We start from the raw sequence: 20,223 nt of genomic DNA on the forward strand, positions 1-20,223 counted from the left end.
ATGGAAGATCACCGCTAATCACCCCCCTTCCCTCCCTACCGCGTGGCTGGTAGCAGGGAAGATCCCTGCTAGCCAAAGGCGAAAAAGCTCAGTGCCATTACTCCCCTCTCCTCCCCCCGCTTGGCTATCTGCAAGGAAGTATTTCTTTTAAGCAACAGGCAAACAGGCCAGTAGGAATGGCCATCTCTGTCCCCTTAATTAAATTCCTGAATTTCAACCAGGTTACCATGAATGATATCATCCTCCTGAGGATAACACAGCGAGATAAAGAACGGATGTTGCTTGAATGCCGGCAAACACCGGGACCATACGCAGCTAGGCTTTGTCATGCAATGATACCAGATTACTTGCTACATGCATGGCATGGTCAAGTGTCCTACCATGGTGGACGGAATAAGGCTGCCTTGCCCAGAAACCTTCTGCAAAGGCTTTTGGAGTACCTCCAGGAGAGCTTCATGGAGATGTCCCTGGAGGATTTCTGCTCCATCCCCAGACACGTTAACAAACTTTTCCAATAACTGTACTGGCCGCGAATGCATCCCAAGTCCTCAGGGCAAATCAATCATTAAAAAAACGCTTGCTTTTAAACCATGTTTTATATTTACAAAGGTACACTCACCAGAGGTCGCTTCCATGGCTTCATTGTCTGGGCTACTGGCTTGGGAGGGCTGAGAGGATAATTTCGTTTGGGTGAGAAAAAGCTCCTGGCTGTTGGGGAGAACAGAGTGCTGGGTGCTCTCTGCAAGCTCGTCCTCCTCTTCCTCCTCCTCATCTTCCCCATCCGCAGAATCCTCAGGCATGGCTGAGATTACCACCCCCACCTCGGAATCCATGGACAGGGGTGGGGTAGTGGTTGTGGACCCCACTTGAATTGCATGCAGCTCAGCATAGAAGCGGCATGTTTTTGGCCCTGCCCTGGACCTTCTGTTTGCTTCTTTGCTTTTCTAGTAGGCCTATCTGAGCTCCTTAACTTTCACTCTGCACTGCACTGAGTCCCTGGTGTGGCCTTTCTCCATCATAGCCTTGGAAATTTTTTCAAATGTTTTTTTCATTTCGTCTTTTGGAACTGAGTTCTGTTAGCACAGAATCCTCTCCCCATATAGTGATCAGATCCAGTACTTCCCGTGTGGTCCATGCTGGAGCTCTTTTTCAATTCTCTGGAGAGTGCATTGTTACCTGTGCTGATGAGCTCTGCGTGATCACCTGTGATGGTGAGGTCTCCACGCTGGCCAAACAGGAAATGAAATTCAAAAGTTTGCGGGGCTTTTCCTGTCTACCTGACCAGTGCCTCCGAGTTCAGATTGCTGTCCAGAGCGGTCACATTGGTGCACTGTGGGATACCGCCCGGAGGCCAATACCGTCGATTTGCGGCCACACTAACCCTAATCCGATATGGTAATACCAATTTCAGCGCTACTCCTCTCGTCGGGGAGGAGTACAGAAACCGGTTTAAAGAGCCCTTTTTATCGATATAAAGGGCCTCGTTGTGTGGACAGGTGCAGCATTAAATCGGTTTAACGCTGCTAAAATCGATATAAACGCATAGTGTAGACCAGGCCTGAGACTAAGGCTGTATGCCTGCGAGAGAGGCAGGGGTAGATAGGGAAGGTATAGGATTTTTTAAAATTTTTTTAAAGGAATTAGAGTAATGCAAGGGGCTAGAGAAACTAACTACAACTAAGCTAACACTATCACTCTGAACTACCTACTGTAAATCTTATCTGAGGTAAGATAGGGCACTGCTGATTGCATCGACTCAAACCAAATGTTGTAGAGTCAGAGCGGCGCGAGATGGCAACAGTGCATGCATGGCACAACTGGACACTGCTACCACAAGTCTCCGATTGCAAGTGCAGGATGTCAAGGCACCTAAAGCGAACCACCCACAGGGACACTCTTTGAAGAAGAACCCAGAGTTCACACACTAAAGTGAAATCGTCCTGCTTGGCACCCACGGAACTGAAAAAAATCTTGGCACTGAGCATTACAATGGTGCCACCTGCTGTACCTATGCTGCACAGCTCTAAATCCTTGGCACCAGCAGTTTCAACTCATGCTGAACTTCACAGTTCCACAGCCATTCCTGAGGCATGTGGACCTGATAGTGGCCTCAACTCCTGAATCTCCTCTACTTGGCACCAAGGGTACCCCATCTAGATCACTAGTAAGCCAGCTGACTACTCCTTGCAACTCAGCTCCCCCCACCATATATCTGAAGGTGGTTGGTGTTGAGGAAGAAGAGGATGATGCAGTAATAAATACTCTTTGCCACTTCTCACCCAAGCCAGGACCATCTCTTCGCCAACCACCCGCAGATACATGAGGATGGTATGGTCACCCATGGGCACCGCCCCCCATACCATTCCCACCTTACTAGTCATACTGGGATCCATGGACAATGTATAAGAATGAAAATTGCAGCCCCCCTAGCCTGCCTAGGTCCAGAACGTCCTGGTTCCCTTCACCAACTGTCCCGGCACCCTCCAAAACACAAGAGGAAGACACTGAGGAACCTGAGGACGCAGCCAAACATGACACTTTGCTGCCTACTCACCTCTCATCTTCGACACTGGATGAAACCATAATGTCCCCCCACACACACACCATGGGGGATTATTTCAAATCCTTTCAGGACCTCTTCAAAGGGATGCTGAATTCCTGGACACTTCATTGGCTCAGCTACCAGAAGCCCAGCACAAGCTCACAGACATACTCCAGGCATCCCCATAAGAAAAGATAGCTATGCCAATTAATGATGCAATCATGGAACCTTCAAAAATAGTCTGGCAGACACCTGCTACAGCACCACCCTCATGTAAAAGATCTAACAAAAAAAAATTACATACCACCAAAAGGCCTTGAGTTCCTATTTACACACCCCACACCAAATTTCTTAATAGTAGAAGTGGTCAACCAAAGGGGGGAAACAATACCAGTCTCGAATGACCTCATACGACAAGAACTGGAAAAGGCTAGACCTTTTCAGGCAGAAAGCTTATTCCTCAGCTACACTTCAGTTCTTCATAGCCAACTATGCTTCTCTTCCAGTCAAATATACACACAAGTTGCTCACCAAAATGTCAACTTTTATTGAAAATTTACCAAATGACAAAAAAGTACATTACAAGACAAACTTTTCTGAAGGGTCTCTCATCTCCAGGCAGCCCTCCATGCCTCCCTTGACTCTGCCAGCCACATTGTGATATCTGTGGTCATGGGCTCCATCTCTCCCTGTTCCCAAGGGAAGTCCAGGCAATGGTCGAGGACTTATCCTTCAAGGGGCGAAAACTATTTGCAGACAAAACCAATATTTCATTACACACCCTTAAAAACTCAAGAGCAACCTTAAAAACCCATGGCATTTACATACCTGCAAACAAAAAGAAACAGAGCTGGTTTTACAATCAGATTCCAGTCTACACCATACTGTCAGCCCCAAAGACAGTGTGACCAACTGCAGAAACAAAAACAGAACAGATGTTGGCAAAACCAAAATCAGTCTTTGACATCTCAACAATCCACCTCTAAAGAATTATTTTGAAGGTGTGGTCAAGGGCACAAGACCACCACACTCTCTGACTCCGGAACCAGAAACGGTCCCCCACCCATTTGGAGACTAGTATCAGAGGGGTAGCCGTGTTAGTCTGGATCTGTAAAAGCAGCAAAGAATCCTGTAGCACCTTATAGACTAACATGTTTTGGAGCGTAAGCTTTCGTGAGTGAATACCCACTTCGTCAGATGCATGTCATGTCATGCATCTGATGAAGTGGGTATTCACCCATGAAAGCTCATGCTCCAAAATGTCTGTTAGTCTCTAAGGTGCCACAGAATTCTTTGCTGCATTTGGAGACTGTCTGTCACCATGCTACTCAGTCTGGGACAATATCACGACAGACAAATTAGTTTTAGGGCTACTAGAAGGGCTACTCCATCCCCTTTATTTCTCTCCCACCTACTCATCCCCCTTCCTTGTCCCTCTTCAGGGTCCCCTCCCACGAGCACTTGTTACACTAGGAAATAAACCACCTCGTACAATTAGGTGCCGTGAACCTGTACCATTACAACATAGGGGGAGAGGTTTTTATTCACATTACTTAATAATTCAGAAAAAGACTAGTGGGTGGAGACCCATCCTGGATTTACAACAACTTAACACATTTGTGAGAACACATTTAAAAATGGTGACTCTAAGCACAATAATTCCAGCATTAGAGAAAGGAGATTGACTCTCAGCCCTCGACCTTCAGGATGCTAATTTTCATATTACCATCTACTCGTCACGCAGAAGATTCCTGAGATTCACCCTAGGGAAACAGTATTTCCACCACAGAGTACTACCTTTTGACCTACCCAAGGTTCTTGCTGTCACTGCAATTCACCTATGCTGACACAGAGTACTGATATTTCTATACTTGGATGACTGCCTCATATTGGCACACTAAACACAATAAAAGCCACACAGAGCATGATAACACTTTTCACAAACCTAGGACTGCAAATAAATGTGCAAAAGTCCACATTGGTTCCTGGCCAAAATTTGGAATCCATAGGAGCCTGTCTCAACTGTCTAACAGTATTAGCAGTGCTACCCCAACAATGCTTCCTTACCCTAGTCAACCTAATTTCAACGGTGAGGGAAAGCCCACAAACATGCGCCAGAACATGTTTACAACTCTTGGGGTACATGTTGGCAACAACATTTGTTGTCAAGCATGCCAGACTCCACATGAGATGCTTGCAGGCCTGGCTTCCAACAGTGTATATACCACACAGACACTCTCCCAACAGATGCCTCATAATGCCACACAGAGTAAAAGATTTATTAACATGTTGCCCACCACCAAAGAACATCTGTTCAGGAGTCCATTTCCAACAAGGAACTCCAACCATGACAATCACGACAGATGCTTCCCTAATAGGCTGGGGGGCACATCTACTCAACAATACGGTCCAAGGCTGCTAGTCCCCAGCGGAGTCCAACCTGCACATAAACTTACTGGAGCTAAGGGCAGTCCGAAATGCATTGACCACTTTCTCCCTCTAATCAAGAACAATACAATCAAGATCTTCACGGACAGTATAGCATGCATGTTTTATATAAAGTGCCAAGGGGGCGCACAATCATACTCCCTATTTATAGAGGTGATATGCCTTTGGAAATGGTGCATCACCAACAACACAGAGCTATTGGCATCCTATCTGCCAGGGTGTCAGAATACAACAGCAGATGTACTAACCCGGGTTTTCTCACAAACCCACGAGTGGTAGATGGATCTCCAAACTCTCAAATCTGTATTAAAACGATGGGGGTTCCCCACCATAAATCTGTCTGAAACAGCTCAGAATGCCAAGTGCCCACAATATTGCTCCAGAGAGGGATTGGGATACCTAGGTGACGCTTTCCTCATAAAATGGAAGGCGCCACTGATGTATGCATGACCCCACTCGTAAGCCGAGTCATTCACTAGATCAAGCAGAACAAATCCAGGGTCATTCTCATAGCATCCACGTGGCCCAGACAAATGTGGTTCCCATACTTGCATCAGATGACAGACTATCCACAAGCTCCATCAGAGAACACTTGGCTGTTATTAGCGCCTTCCATGACAAGGTGGACGGGGTCACCGTATTTGCTCACCCAATGATTAAACACTTCCTTAAAGGCATTGAAAACACTTATCTGACAATGATAAACCCTACACCCATGTGGGACCTCAACCTTGTTATACGAGGACTCATGGGAAAACTGCTTGATCCCCTTGCAACTTGATCTTTGTTGCATTTATCTATGAAGGTGGTTTTTCTCATTGCCATCATGTCCACCGGATGAGTGGCAGAATTAGGTACTCTAATGGCATACTCACCTTATACAATGTTCTTTAAAGATAAAATAATCCTTTGACTGCATCCTAAGTTCATACCCAAAGTCACCTCTCCCTTTCATTTAAACCAACCCATTTACTTACCTGTATTTTTTCCTAAGCCACATGCAGACAGGAAAGAGGCCTCACTCCGCACATTGAATGTTCTCAGAGCATTAGCTTTCTACACTGAAAGAATAAAAACATTTAGAAAATCATGTAGACTATTTGTTCAAACTATCTCAAAACAGAGGCTATCCAAATGGATATCAGAATTTATCCATCTGTGCTACCAAAACAACAATCTACAACCTCTCCCAAGAGTTCACACACACACCACCAGAGCAATAGCAGCATTTGTGGCCTTTCTCAATAATATCCCGATCACTGACATTTTCAGAGTGGCTGCCTGGGTATCAGTCCATACTTTCATTAAACACTGTGGAATTACTGTGTAATCCACCATCAATAGATCAACTCCGAAGCCCCTTGCCTCCACTGAAGGGCACTGCTCCACAGTCACCTAAAGTGAAGCATCTACAGGGACACTCCTCAAAGATCAAGAGCGGGTCACCCACCTAGTGTGGTAACTGAGGTTCTTCGAGACGTTTATCCCTGTGAGTGCTCCAATGTCCTCCCTCCTCCCCTCTATTTCAGAATTTCAGGTCGATTCTCTGAGGTAGAGAAGGAACATGAGAACAGTTGGCTGTGCACCACTATGTAACTGCTTGGAGTGGCACGAGACGGCTACAGTGCGTGTGCAGCCCAACTGGGCATTGCTACCACAAATTTCCGATTACAAGCACAGAGCATCAAAACACCTAAAGTGGAGCACCCAAAGGGACAACCATCTTGAAGAACCTCAATTACTACACAAAGTGAGTAACCTTATCTTCCACTAACCTGTTCTAGGTCCCAAGATAAATACTTATCACCTCTGTGAATAGATTAGTGAAAGAGACCTAGAGTCTTTACTCAAACAGAAGCAGTACTCAAGACTCCGTTTCATTCTGAAATAGCGATCTTCAAGAAGAGCTCCAAATCTAGGCAGAGGGGATTTCTTCAACTTTCTGTTTGCAGATGTGGTTTAGGGATGTGAAGTGGTTCAGTACATTCAGTTTTATTGATTGAGGAATTTAGCCACTGTTTAATGTAGAGTGCCAATGTGTATGTTAAGCATGGGAGGAAGTTTTGCATTTGATGCCTTTGAAGACCCTATTCACCATTTGTGGAGTTGTCAGTGAGATCAGGAAAGTTTCTTGAGAGGTCACAGCTAATCCTTTGGTCTAATGCTCACCAAAATGGAAGGATTCTCTGGCTCCTACTTATGCTTTCGTGTCTGAGAGACAAAGTATAGCTGCTCAGATCCAAGACATTGTCTGCTTCATCCATCCATAACCACCTCTATTGAATCAGAGCCTTTGTTGTGAAGATCTTCTATTCTTTAGGTGCAACCTAAAACCCAAGCCATTCATATTGATCAGTCTCTCTCCTACTCAGCTCTTATTTCCAATGGTTCAGGGACTTCAGTTTCTTCACATTTGCAAGAATCTTCCTCCCAAATCTTCCCCAGCCATATGAGGAACAAATTTGCCAGATATGGGCCTTTATGTTCAATGTACTGTTTATGGCTCTTGGGACATAAGACTTCATTTTCTGTATACTTGACATCACTTAGGAGCATTCCTGAAAGAGTCTAGCCAACAGAGAGGCTTAAATTGAGATCTAGCTAGCTGAGGCTCATTCCAGAAAGACTGTTATTATGTAGAAGGTCTCCAATACATAATTCTAAAATAGAGTCCATTTAGAGTCCATTCTATCAGAGATATAGTCCCCTCCAAGGCTCATCTCCATAATATATCCACATTAGGTTCATTTTGTTAGAAGGTCAGTGTTTTCCAACAATTTATCACACATTGGTATCTGAAATACTGAGGTTATTGTCCATATTTAGACAAGGAAGTAACCCGCGTAGCTAATATACCAGTTTATAGTAACTTGTGACAGATGGTGACTTTATTGGCTGCTGCTGTATGTCTGAGATTTGTAAGGCTTCATATCACCATTTGGAATTAAATTTACACTTTTACTCAGCAATGCTCTCTGATTCTGAAGCTAAATTGGATGTTTGTTTTCAGAGGGAGTAGGCAGCCTTCTTGAGTTAAACATTCCTTAACCCTCCCCCAGGGAATGGCTTCTGCTTGCTACCCTCCTACAGTGGAGTTCTTCAGGAAGAAACAAAGTATACTTAGTAATTGGAATTCTCCAGAAGATTGTATAATTACACAACTGAATTCAGTTGGGGCATTATGAAGCTGAGAACTTTGAAAGGGGATGTGTCTTGGGAAGCACAGTACAGGCCGAATCTCCAGGGAGCATTTGGGGATTGTGCATGCTGCACTTTCCCTTAAGATAGTACAGCATTTTCCTTTCTCTGTGTCTAGCTGATCCACTGGCCAGCATAGTGGGGAAGGCTGTTTCTCCTGTATCTTTGAGGTGTCTTGCAGCACCAGAATTACTACAATCAACAGGTCTTGTGGTGATTGATTCCTTAAGTGCAAGGTCTGTGATTGTCACTTGCCCTTGCATGAGGGCTGGGGCAAATCTACTTTTACCTTTCCTATTTCCATCCATCCACATGAGGGTCCCAGTACTCTAGCCCACTGCCTTTGCAAATCCACATTTACTGTCCATCTTTCTCTGAATCTATGGTGTATAATAGCTAGTTTTGATGAAGCAGAGGGGAACTAGGAATGGTTAGAGGGATGGGGCCTTTTGTAATTACAGTTGGTCAGCCTTTACCAATATGTTGGTTCTTTGTACTGATGTATGTGCATCTTCTAACAGTCAAACTGCTTTAGGATGTTTCATGGTTCTTATCATGCAACAAAGAGGTTCTGTAATGTGGATCTGGAGAGGGAATATATCAGGTACCTTTTCTTTCTTCTTTTAAGGAACTAAGGTGGGTTCCTACTTGGGAATGTAAAAGGAGTTGAACTCAAGGACCATTTTATTTCAGAAGTCAAATATGACCATGAAATAGCATCAACTTTCTCTTCTATGTGGTCAGTAGGTACTTTACATGACTTCAGATTCTTCCTTGCATAAAATATGCAGAGGGACTCAAAACAGTTTTGCAGACTGTTTCAAAGGTAGTTGAAATAAACATTAGCTGGAATAATTAATAACAAATGCAATTATTTTATTTAGTTTCTATTAGACATACAGTATAGAGCACACACACGTTTAATCAATACAAACTTGGCTGCCTGAAAAAGGGAGTTAAACTCCTCCTACAACAGGCTTTTTTTTTCCTCCAGTGCCTAGTGTAATCCTCTCCCATTCCAATTATGCAAAAAAGATTCCCCAAAATAGGACAAAATTGTGCCCTTGTTTGCACTTGGGCAAGGACATCCTTAGACCCTGTTAAGGTCTTATTCCCACTTTGAACTTTAGCATCCAGAAAGTGGGGACCTGCATGTACCCCTCTAAACTTAATTTTTAGCTTAGATCTGATAATGCTGCCACCAACCAAAATATAGTGTTTGGTACACTTTCTGTCCCCTAAAAACCATCCCTGGGGAACCCAAGACCCAAATCCCTTGGGTCTTAAAACAAAGAGGAATAAACCATTCCCCCTCCTTCCTTTCCCCCCACCTAGCCCTGGTGAGTTTACTGTGATTTAAACTCCTTGAATCTTAAAACAGAGAAGAATTCACCTTCCCCCCTCCTCCTTTCCCCCACCAATCCCTGGTGAGTTCAGACCCAGTCCCCTTGGGTCTTACACAAGGAAAAATATCAAACAGGTTCTTAAAAAGAAAAGCTTTTAATTAAAGAAAGAAAAAGTAAAAATTATCTCTGTAAAATCAAGATGGAAAATGTTTACAGGGTCTCAGCTTTACATAGACCAGAGGGACTGCCTCCCCCCTAGCCTAAGTATAAGTTACAGCAAACAGAGGTAAAATATCCTTCCAGCAAAATACACATTTGCAAATAAAGAAAACAAAAAAAAAAAACTATTGTGCCTTCTAGCTATTACTTGCTAGGTTGAACATGAGAGACTGTTTCAGAAAGATTGGAGAAAATTGGTTGCGCATCTGGCTCCTCTTAATCCCAAGAGAGAACAAAGAACAACCCAAAAAACACAAACAAAGACTTTCCTCCACCAAGATTTAAAAGTATCTTGTCCCCCGATTGGTCCTTTGGTCAGGTGTCAGCCAGGTACACTGAGCTTGTTAACCCTTTACAGGTAAAAGAGACATTGACCCTTAACTATCTGTTTGTGACAGACCCTCATTCAAACAGGGATGTGCAAACTTTCGGCTGGTAGGAAATTGTGCTCCATGAGCTCAGCTAGAGTGACCAGATAGGAAATGTGAAAAATTGGGACAGAGAGTGGGAGTAATAGGTGCCTATATAAGACAAAACCCTGAGTTTCAGGACTGTCCCAATAAAATCAGGACATCTGGTCACCCTAGGCTCAACAGACTGCTAGCTAGAGGAGATGCTTAGCTAATGCACCAGACTGTATGCCATGTGCCCTAGCACTGTCTAGCTCCTAAATGCTTGTTACAGCATATGCTGCCTTAGCAATAACACTGCCCAGCAGATGGTCAGCACACAGGTTGTTCCTGCTCTAAGGAGTATCAAGTGCACCAGAGAGTTTTTTCTTGGTGTCCCTGTTGAATCCAGCTCTACTCTCGGTTTCTTTTTGCAGAGGATACATCTGCCAGCATCCCTCTCCCTTGTCTACCTTGTCAGTCCCATGGAAGGATTTGGCCTGATTATCTTTTTTGGACAGACTTATTTTGCCCTGTTAAATATGGACATGAAATCCAGAGCTTTATAAAATGTTAATTGTTATTTATGATGACGATGAAGCAATAGTGTCTTAGCCTGCCTTAAACGAGCATATTTTGAAGATCAGTGTTCATAACTGGTTTTTTAAATATATAACTAGTGCTATTCTCGTAGCTGGCTGTTAGCAAAAAGGGCGGATCAATGTACCGGGAACCTATTCTTTATACCTAGCACATTAACAACGTTAGGGCTTCCAGAGCTAGTATACACTTTGAGAAAAGAATGTTTTTGTAACCTGTCATTTTCTATTTAAGGCTTATTTTGTATTCCTTGAAATCATCAAATGGAATGCTCTCCTAATAGTGAAGAAATGGGTTCAGTCTGAAAAAGCCATTTGTTAGCAAATTTCTAATTAGGAAGAGCTGTCTGAACTTGAGCACACTGATTTTTCACTTTTAAACAAAGGGAGATAGAGTATCTGTTTGCACCATAAAACACCAAGGCAGTGACATGCAAAAGTAAAATAAGCTACCTTCAAACATCTAAAATTCATTACACTGTAATACTGCATCTTTTTTCATAGCTAATAATTTTTTTTTTGTATATTTGTGCAGGAAGAAGCACTCCATAGATTTCGAGTGAGTGATTATTTAGAATACATGGAAAGCTTGGAGGCAACCTACAGGCCAGTGCTGCTGAGAGACATGAGGAACATTAGAATGCAGAGCACATAGATCAAGCAAACAAGCATTTCATCTTCAAGCTTTAGTTAAGTTCTGAAAGGGAATGCCGATTGTTTTATATCAGTCTCCATAAAAATTCATGCCGTGGAAATATACGTATGTTAAAAACCATAATAAGTGTTTTCAGAATATAGGTTTTTCAAGGGGACATCATCTGAATTGGATCAACTGAAAAATAATTTATTTCTCCATACTGTATGTACTGTCTTATTTTTATTTGGTAGATTGCTTGAGAATCTGCCCGTAGCATAGGGGTCTTGTTTGTATTCTCTGGAAGCTGTTCCCAAACTAATACATTTTGGTCATCTCCTGCCCACACCATCTTATCTAAAACTTTAAAATTCTGCACAGGTCTGGCAATAAGAAGCAATACTGAGAATAATCACTTGAGTATCCTATAGTTATGTGAATGGGAGTGAGCAAAAGCAAAGCAGCTTTCTTGGATGCAGCTGATCTGACCTTATGATTTGGCTGAGGAAGTATAGTTAAATCCAAGTGGAACAAAGGACTGATACTGCCCTTAGCCATAATGGTTTCTATACCATAAGTATATATTTGTAATCTTATATGCTAATTTTATATTCTCAGAATGGATAAATGGGAAGGCGGATTACTAAAATATGCAGTATTCAGTACAGTCATTTTATCGATTGGTTTGATTTGTACATATTACCATTATATAAAAAAACTCACACTAATAAAAGCCAGGTGATTCTGAGCAGTGTGGATTACTTTTCTGTCCAATCTGGAGTCAACTTCAGAAAACATGTCAAAGAAGATGAGTGTGACATCAATTCTGGAAATTAGTGATGCATTTGTGGTTTTATACAATGATTGATTTCAACATTCCGAAATGCGTGTTTTGGTGTGTATAAGCCTGGGTTTCTGAAACATAAGTCAAAATAATTTTGTTATGTATCACTAATAAAAAAATGGAAATTAATCTAAAATACTTTTTGCAAAACAAATGTTCATTAAGGTTCATTTACTTGTTTTACCTTTTCTGTTCATTGTGACTTCGACAGTTAAAATACTGACTTGAAAATTGGAGTATATAAAAATAATTCCATTACAATGTAACCTATAGTTCTGTTATTATGATAGCATGGCAAGTCTGTAAAAGAAAATTTAGTGAGTTAGCTTGGCATACTGGACTTTTTGCCCCAACTGATATGAATTTAACAAAGGAGTCCTAAAAATGGTACTAAAAGCAAAAGAACTACTTTAAAATTACATTTTCCAAACTTGTTTCCCAATGTATAATATAAGTTTATGGTTCCCTTTCTTCCCATTATACTGGTGAGTTATTGTATTTGGTGTAGAGAATCTTGCTGTGCTTTGTTACTGTTTTTAAAAAGCTGCATACAATAACAGGAAAAACTGAATAGAAAAAAGGAGCTATAAATTAATTTTGAAATGTTCTCTCCCTCTCTTGATTGGGATCTGAGGGAAGATGAAGCAGGTAACAATCTGAATTCATGTTATGTTGAGAGGCCAAATTTTATGTCACCAAGGAAAGTCTTGTGACTACATATATGACAGTTTGATTAGTTGATAACAGTTGTAAACTGTGCCAACTACTGAAAATCTTTTTCACCTTAATTTTGTACCATACACATCCTCTGATTTTAACAACTGAGTCAAGGCCAAAAATAAACATCAACAGTTTCTTGGATTTCTAAGGCTTAAGTACCATGTAGTTATGAACGAAGGTTTGTGCTTTTCTGGAATAGCAAAGGAATTGGATTTTCAGTGCTTACTGCTGGTAAGATCCCAAAGGCTCTCACAGCTGGGATGTTGCCCCAGGTATCAAAGGGAGGAGACAAAGCAGAGCACTGTTCAGCTACTCCATTGAATTTGAGGTATACAGATTTGTGCTCTGTGCAGACTCACTAGCAACAGCCATCGCTCTCCATCTTTCCTGTAACTATGTAGATTACTCATATGTCCATAGTGAACACGAGGTTATAGAGTCTCCTTTGGCTGGTTCTCCATTGCCTGCCCCATTAACATATTAGAAATATGATATTTTGGCTACATCTTGTCCTAGCATGCTGGGAGAAGATTGGGTGCTAAATGTTCATTTTTGCTCACTTTCATTCCACGGTGAAATCTAAGAGAAGAGTTTTCACCTGTACTTACAACAGGAAATGACTGTGGGGCAAGCTAGCAAATGTTGACTTGTCAAAGGCTAAGTGGGTACGCATGTATGTGCTTGCATATGCAGAAGATGAACTCCAATTGGAATTTTATTCGTGTACATCAGTAGGAGGAGGTCATTATTTTATCTCATTTAAATTCAGAAATGTAACTTGAATGTACCAATTTATTCCAGATTCAGTAATGTGTATCTTGTTCCAGTTTTCTTTCCCTGACAGACAACTATTAGTCTCATAACTGTAGATGATGTATTTACCTGCATACCTCTAAAAATGGTTCCCTGTTTTAGCATACTGAGGGCTGTTCACATTTGTGATCTCAGCCAAAGCTATTTATTTATATATTGTAGTTTTGAGCACCTGTATATGCATTCTTTTTTCCATTAGATGTCCCTTAGAAATACAGAGCCAATAATAATTTTGATCAAATTGTTTTGTTGTAGGCCAAATATGGAGTAAATGCAGAAAAGTTATTTAATTATTCTTTTTTTAAAAAAACATTTTAAACATGAGGACAAGTAATGTGAAATGTTGAAACATGATCTGGAGGATAATCACGTCTTTAAATCCATCAAACCACAAGGAGTCAGACTTGAGAAAACAACCCCTTACCCTTTACAAAGTGTGTGATTCAGTGGACGAGATGACATCTGCTACTGACTTTCTAGACCGGGCTTATGATCAAGTGACAAAAGCTACTTCTCTTCATTTAGAGGGACTTCATACCCCCATTTCTCCTTCAATAAGAAGCAGCATCACTCTCCATCTCTTCTTCAGGATGGAGAGAGATCTCATCAGAAGGGGCTTCATCTCCTATTGCGTCTCATCAGTAATAGGACTACCAAAAACCATCATGTCATTGGTGAAATCTTGTTCCCATTGAAATCAGTGGCAAAACTCCCATTGACTTCACTGGGGCCAGAATTGCATCCTGTCTTTCTTCATTGACTTTGAAGAATTGGTTTGGGAGAGAATTGTGTGGGTGCCCTTGGGAGAGATTCCCAGAACCCTCTTTCCCCTGCCCCTTCACAAAAGCCATAATCTGGCCCTAGAGATCGGAAATTAAAAAAAAAAAGGGCAGTACAATCTTTGTGCACTGATTTCCGTCACCTTTCTGAAGCCAAGTCTTGCAGCAGTGAGCAGGATGTTGAGTCAATAAGGAACATTAGCAGCTAAGTGACATGTTCCAACTGAACACTGCAGTAGTCCCACTAGTAATTAGAGAACATCAGATTTGTATTTCACTCAAGATTATTGTACTGTTAGCAAACAGGAGGGCTTTTTACCCAACATCTGCTGAATCAGCAAAGGATTTAGATAGACACTGAAAAGATTAAAAGGTCACAGGATGATGCCATGTTGTCTATCAAATCTGTTTATCAAAATTTCAAGAAGAAAATTTCAGGTAGAAACCTAACCTTTACAATACCTGTATGAGCCATATTGACTGTGAAATTTAAATGTGGATAGACAGTTCAAGATAATTGCGTACTATCTGCCAAAAATCAAAACCACAAAGAGAGAAAATTCAGTATACTGCAACAGTTGTTCTTATGCCATCATCTGTTACAGTAATGTCTCAGAATGGAAGAAAAATGATGTGGTTTCTCTAAGTTGATCTGTGCATGTGGCTAATGTCAGCACCCTATAATGGGGTTTTATTCCCCACTTAAGTGATAGATTTGGGTGTGTGTGATATTCATGATGGCAGCTTCTATTTCTGCCATTCTGAATACAGTCTTTCTAAAATAACAAGAAGGCACAAATTACATCGATAGTTTAAACTACATTTTCCTTTTTGCACTAAGAAATCTTAGTCAGATTACTGTGCAAAAGTGTAGAGGCTTTCCACAAAGATTTTCTATTTTTTGATCGGCGCAAGTATCCAGCATAACAGTTCATCCTGAAGAACACACTAATATTGGGAACAAAGGGCATGCTGTGGTTAGTTCTAGCAGCAAAGCAATATAAACTACCATAATGAGTCCTGTATATGTGGGCAGAATTACCAGGTGAGATGGGGTGCTCAGGAAAGTTTAAGTGTGTGAAGTACTTGGTTACAGGACATGTTGCAATGCACTAAGGGATTGCCACCTATGAATAAAGCTAGCTATATAAATTAGGCGTGGCTTCATCAAAACTTTTTAAAATTGAAATCTATGGCGGAAAAAAATAAAGCATTTCAGCGCTATAAATCCTGTCTGTGTTGTATTTGAGGTTACCCAATGTCATCACAACACTTTCTCGTAATGTGAATGAAGCAGTACTGTCAGTTTGGGGTCAGTTAATTCCACTCTTACTGGCTCTTGATTTTTTTCCTATATTTCCACCGGTGTGAAATGAATACATACATATGAACACACTCAAAGGTAAAATATTAACTAATACTTGCATTCAGTAGTGCTGAGTTTTTCAGGTTTGGAGTTTTGGGGTTTTTTTGTATATGTAATGTAAGAATGAGCCAGAAAATACTGACATTTTCCATTGCTGCTGCTTCATTCTGTCTATAAAATGTGTTTGGTAGGGACTTTTTTAATAGAAAGAAATTGAAACCCTTAAACTTGATTAAAATAGTTTGTCTTTCTTAAACTGCTGGGTGGATTTCACACATCAGTTATGTATACTGTAGAGTGAAATAAAAGAATTATGACAATAGTTAATGCTACCACATATTTATCTGAAATCAGTGTCAGACTGTCAAACCTATGTTTTCAATGCTAGTACTCTCTCTTATTTGATTTTTAAAGTACCTAACTTCATTGCCACAATGCTCTATACCTATGCCAGCTAGCAATTGTCCAGACAGTTGAGTGCTAGGCTGTTAAAATGTGAATATTTAACGAAGTTGTGCATTTTGGATATCTTGAGGATGATAGCTATTATATTACTCAGTTATATAACAATTAATCCACATATTGGCAAATATGCAATACAGAAATTAATGTCTCCTGCCACAGGCATTGGGATACCCAGGGAACTGTTACCAGTTTATCAGCAACCACCCACACGCACAAATAATAGGCATTGAAAAGAGGTCATTCAAACACCACTTATATATAAAGCCTCCAATGCAAAAACAGCTTTCAGCATCACCACATCTTCAAATCATCAGGAATAATAAGATTTATATGTTCAAAGACAACTGCTACTAAAACACAGTGGATGATTTGAAGGAGTTAAAAGGTACAGTACTGCAAAAATACATTAATTAATCAGAAAGACAGGTGTGAGTACAGAGCCAAGATTCAGGAGTTCCTGAGTGCCAATGCTAATTCTGACAATGTCCTGCTGTGTTGCCTTGGGCAAGTCAGTTAACTTCAAATTTCCCCATCTGTAAAATGAGAACAATAACAGTCATTTCATATGGGTATTGTGATGATTAATTAGGGAATATCTGTAGAGCACTCAGAAAATGAGAAGTGCTGTATAAGAGCTAAGTATTAATATCTGACAGTATAAAATGAAAATGATTCCAGAGTGCTTTATGAATGAGAGACAGCACCACTGACATGCATCCAACTATGGGACAGAGGGAAGTAGAGCTTGAACTAAGAGGAAAAACTGCTGCTATGTTCTCTAGATGATCAGCCTAAAACACTCTAACACCACCTGGACCACAAATATCAAGGTAAACTCACTCCCTGAGTGAAATTCAGCTGCAATATTCCTCCCTCCAGCCCTGGGGGGTTTAAAAATAGCTTCTGCTCTCTGCTGAGATTCCCCTTTTCTAGCAGTGAAATACAATTAAATGCAGGAAAATAAGGAAATAAAATACAGTTTTCTAACTTTACAGTTGTGTGTTGCTTTTTCTCTCTGGTCTATTTACTTCTCTCTCTCTCTCTGGTGCTATCCTTCTGCTCCTCTCTCTTCTTCCCTTGCTATTGTTCACTTTCATCTTCATATTTTCTTTTTCTTCTTATGTATCAGTTTTCCCCTTTTATCATTCTCTCACCTCTATCTCATCCTTTCTTCTAACCAAGTGGCCTTTACCTCCATTCATGGCCTCTTGTCCCCTGCACCACTCCTGCCCCTACACCTGTTTAGCCAACCCAGATTCTTTCTCTGATTGCAGAAAGATTGTCTTGTTTTAAAGTGGTTTGACTTCCTATGTCAGTGTTTTGTTCACAGAATATACATCAGAATCAACATCAAATGGCAAAAGCCTGCAATTTTATTAATCAGCTGTTCAAGTCCATAAAAAGAATACAGAATCCTACCAACCCCAAATCTCATTAACTGGAAACCATGAAGAGTCACAGACATAGAATCATAGCAGTGTAGGACTGGAAGGTACCTCAATAGGTCATCTAGTCCAGTCCCTGGTACTCAAGGTAGGACTACATAATACCTAGACCATTCCTGACAAGTGTTTATCTCCTGTTCTTAAAAACCTCCAATGATGGAGATTTCACAACGAATTTGTTTCAATGCTTAACTACCCTGACAGGAAGTTTTTCCAAGTGTCCAATCTACACCTGCCCTGCTGCAATTTAAGCTCATTACTTCTTGTCTTATTCTTAGAGGTTACCAAGAACATTTTTCACTCTCCTCTTTTTAACAAACTTCTGTGTAGTTGAAAACTGCTATTGTGTTCCCCCTCAGCCTTCTCTTCTCCAGACTAAACAAACCCAAATTTTTTCAATCTTTCCTCAGAGATCATGTTTCCCAGACCTTTAATCATTTTTGTTGCTTATCTCTGGACTTTCTCCAGTTTGTCCACATCTTGAAATGTTCCCTTTCCTCATGTAGCATAAATTAAGTATCTTTTAATTAACCTCATCCTCCTAACTTTTGCAGCTTAAGGGCCTGTTCCTAAAACCACTGAAGTTAATGGGAGTCTTTCCACTGACTTCCGTGGGCTTTGGATCAGGCCCTAAAGCATCGCATATTACCCTCTTCAGCAAGGATTCCATTCAAGAGTTGCTAGTTGTGAACAGGGCTATCTTAATTCTATAAAAGTAGACTTCACCCATGTTTGCTTCAGCTACCCTCTCTATAAAATGAGGCTGACATTGGTAAAATTACTTTGCCGAGCTGGGGCAACAGAAGTTTGCTAACCAGAACAAATGCCTCTGGCTCCAACCAGAGAAGTGTGTGAAGTCATGCCTCCAGGATCCAGAAGGAAGGACATGAAGGCATTAACAGCAGGTGCTGGTGGGCAAACAGATGGAGGTATGATGAATCCTACTATCTATTGCCCCAGACAGCTCTGTAAATAAAAAGAACTAAATAATATAATGAGGAAACACTAGTCACATGATATTGTGAAGGAGACACAAAAACAGTTAAACACTTTAAATGGCAGTTTAAGTTCAATGAAAACAAAATTGAGGTCAGTTCTTTAAATTGTAAAATCTGATTTGTCAATATTTTAAGATGTTCAAGGTAAGCATTGCTTAGGGCAATGGAAACTGAGATTATAAAACACATTCAGTCTTGGTCTCAATCTGCTCCCAGTAAATTGATAACACTTTCACTGACTTCAGAAGGAGAAGTATTAGGCCAACACTAAACTTCGAAAATCTCATCTATTGAGCATAAATTCAGTATACACACTTTTTTAAAAAAATGGACAGTTTGTTTCTGTTTTATGTTCTCACTAATAGGAGGAGCCCAAGCCACATTCAAAGTGAGGGCAGAGGTAAGTCTGCCTTATCAGTTGTGAGGGAGTTGCAATAGCAAGCCTATAGGGAAAGCTTGTACCCTGATATGTTGCAAATTGATGACATAGTGGTTCATTTCCAATTCCTTTGTATTTGGCTAAGCCCCGCATCATCCTTTCCTCCATATCTAGCTCGAAGCAATAGAGCTGTATGATATGCTAGTTATTTGTTTGCATCACTATTTTTTTCATACATAGAGATGATGTTACAAAGTTGGCAGGAATTTGGTGGGAGGAGCAGAGCTGTCTCCTTCCGAGATTCAAGATGGGCTCCAGAGACCTGGATCATCTAGCCCTATCAAAGTGACAGTGATGAGATTGGGGGGGGGCCCTAGGTCATCCATATGAGTTAGATCGATAGCTCTTCCCAAGGGAAGGAAATGAATTCTGTCAATGGTTGAGCAAAACATAAGTTACTGAATGTCACTGCTGAAACCATTCATTAGAAGCAATTATTTCAAGCTGCATTTCTTAAGAAAAAGGGCAGCTAATCAGTCTTATCCATCCCACATGGAGAAGCATATGTAAAATCATGTGTACAGAATTCTTAGGCCTCAGTGAAGAGGAATTATCAGAAAACTAATGATATGCTGGTACAATTTGAAAATAACATAAATTATTGGAATGGTAAATAATGATGGTAATGTGGTTATGCAGATTGATCTGGATCACTTGGTAAGGTGGACTGATTTGAACATGTGTTTTACTACAGCCCAATGTGAGATGTCACATCTAGGAACAAAGAATATAGGTCAGACTTAAAAGATAAGAGAAAGCATCCTGGAATGTAGTGCCTGAGCAGCCAATGCTGTATTATAGTTAAAAGGATGAATGCAATCCTTGGCTACATAAGCAGGGAAATGTCAAGTAGAAGTAGGAAGGGGATATTAGTACTAATTATGGCATCAGTGACTCCTTTTCTATGTCCAGTTCTGGCAGCCACACTTCTAAAAAGAGGTTGAAAAGTTGGGTCAGAAAAAAGTACAAGAATTATTAG

General features: G+C 40.8%; 1 protein-coding gene across 1 annotated transcript in view; it reads left to right on the forward strand.

The window, feature by feature from the left end:
• Positions 1–13,294, forward strand: part of TBC1D32 (TBC1 domain family member 32) — a 187,186-nt gene extending 173,892 nt beyond the window's left edge. The window contains exon 33 of the mRNA XM_050949460.1: positions 11,277–13,294. Coding sequence (XP_050805417.1) covers positions 11,277–11,396 — 120 coding nt within the window. The 3' untranslated portion in view covers positions 11,397–13,294. The remainder of the gene's footprint in view (positions 1–11,276) is intronic.
• Positions 13,295–20,223: the final 6,929 nt, after the last annotated feature.

The sequence above is a fragment of the Gopherus flavomarginatus genome, chromosome 4, assembly GCF_025201925.1.
Source record: "Gopherus flavomarginatus isolate rGopFla2 chromosome 4, rGopFla2.mat.asm, whole genome shotgun sequence".
Taxonomy (NCBI): domain Eukaryota; kingdom Metazoa; phylum Chordata; order Testudines; family Testudinidae; genus Gopherus; species Gopherus flavomarginatus.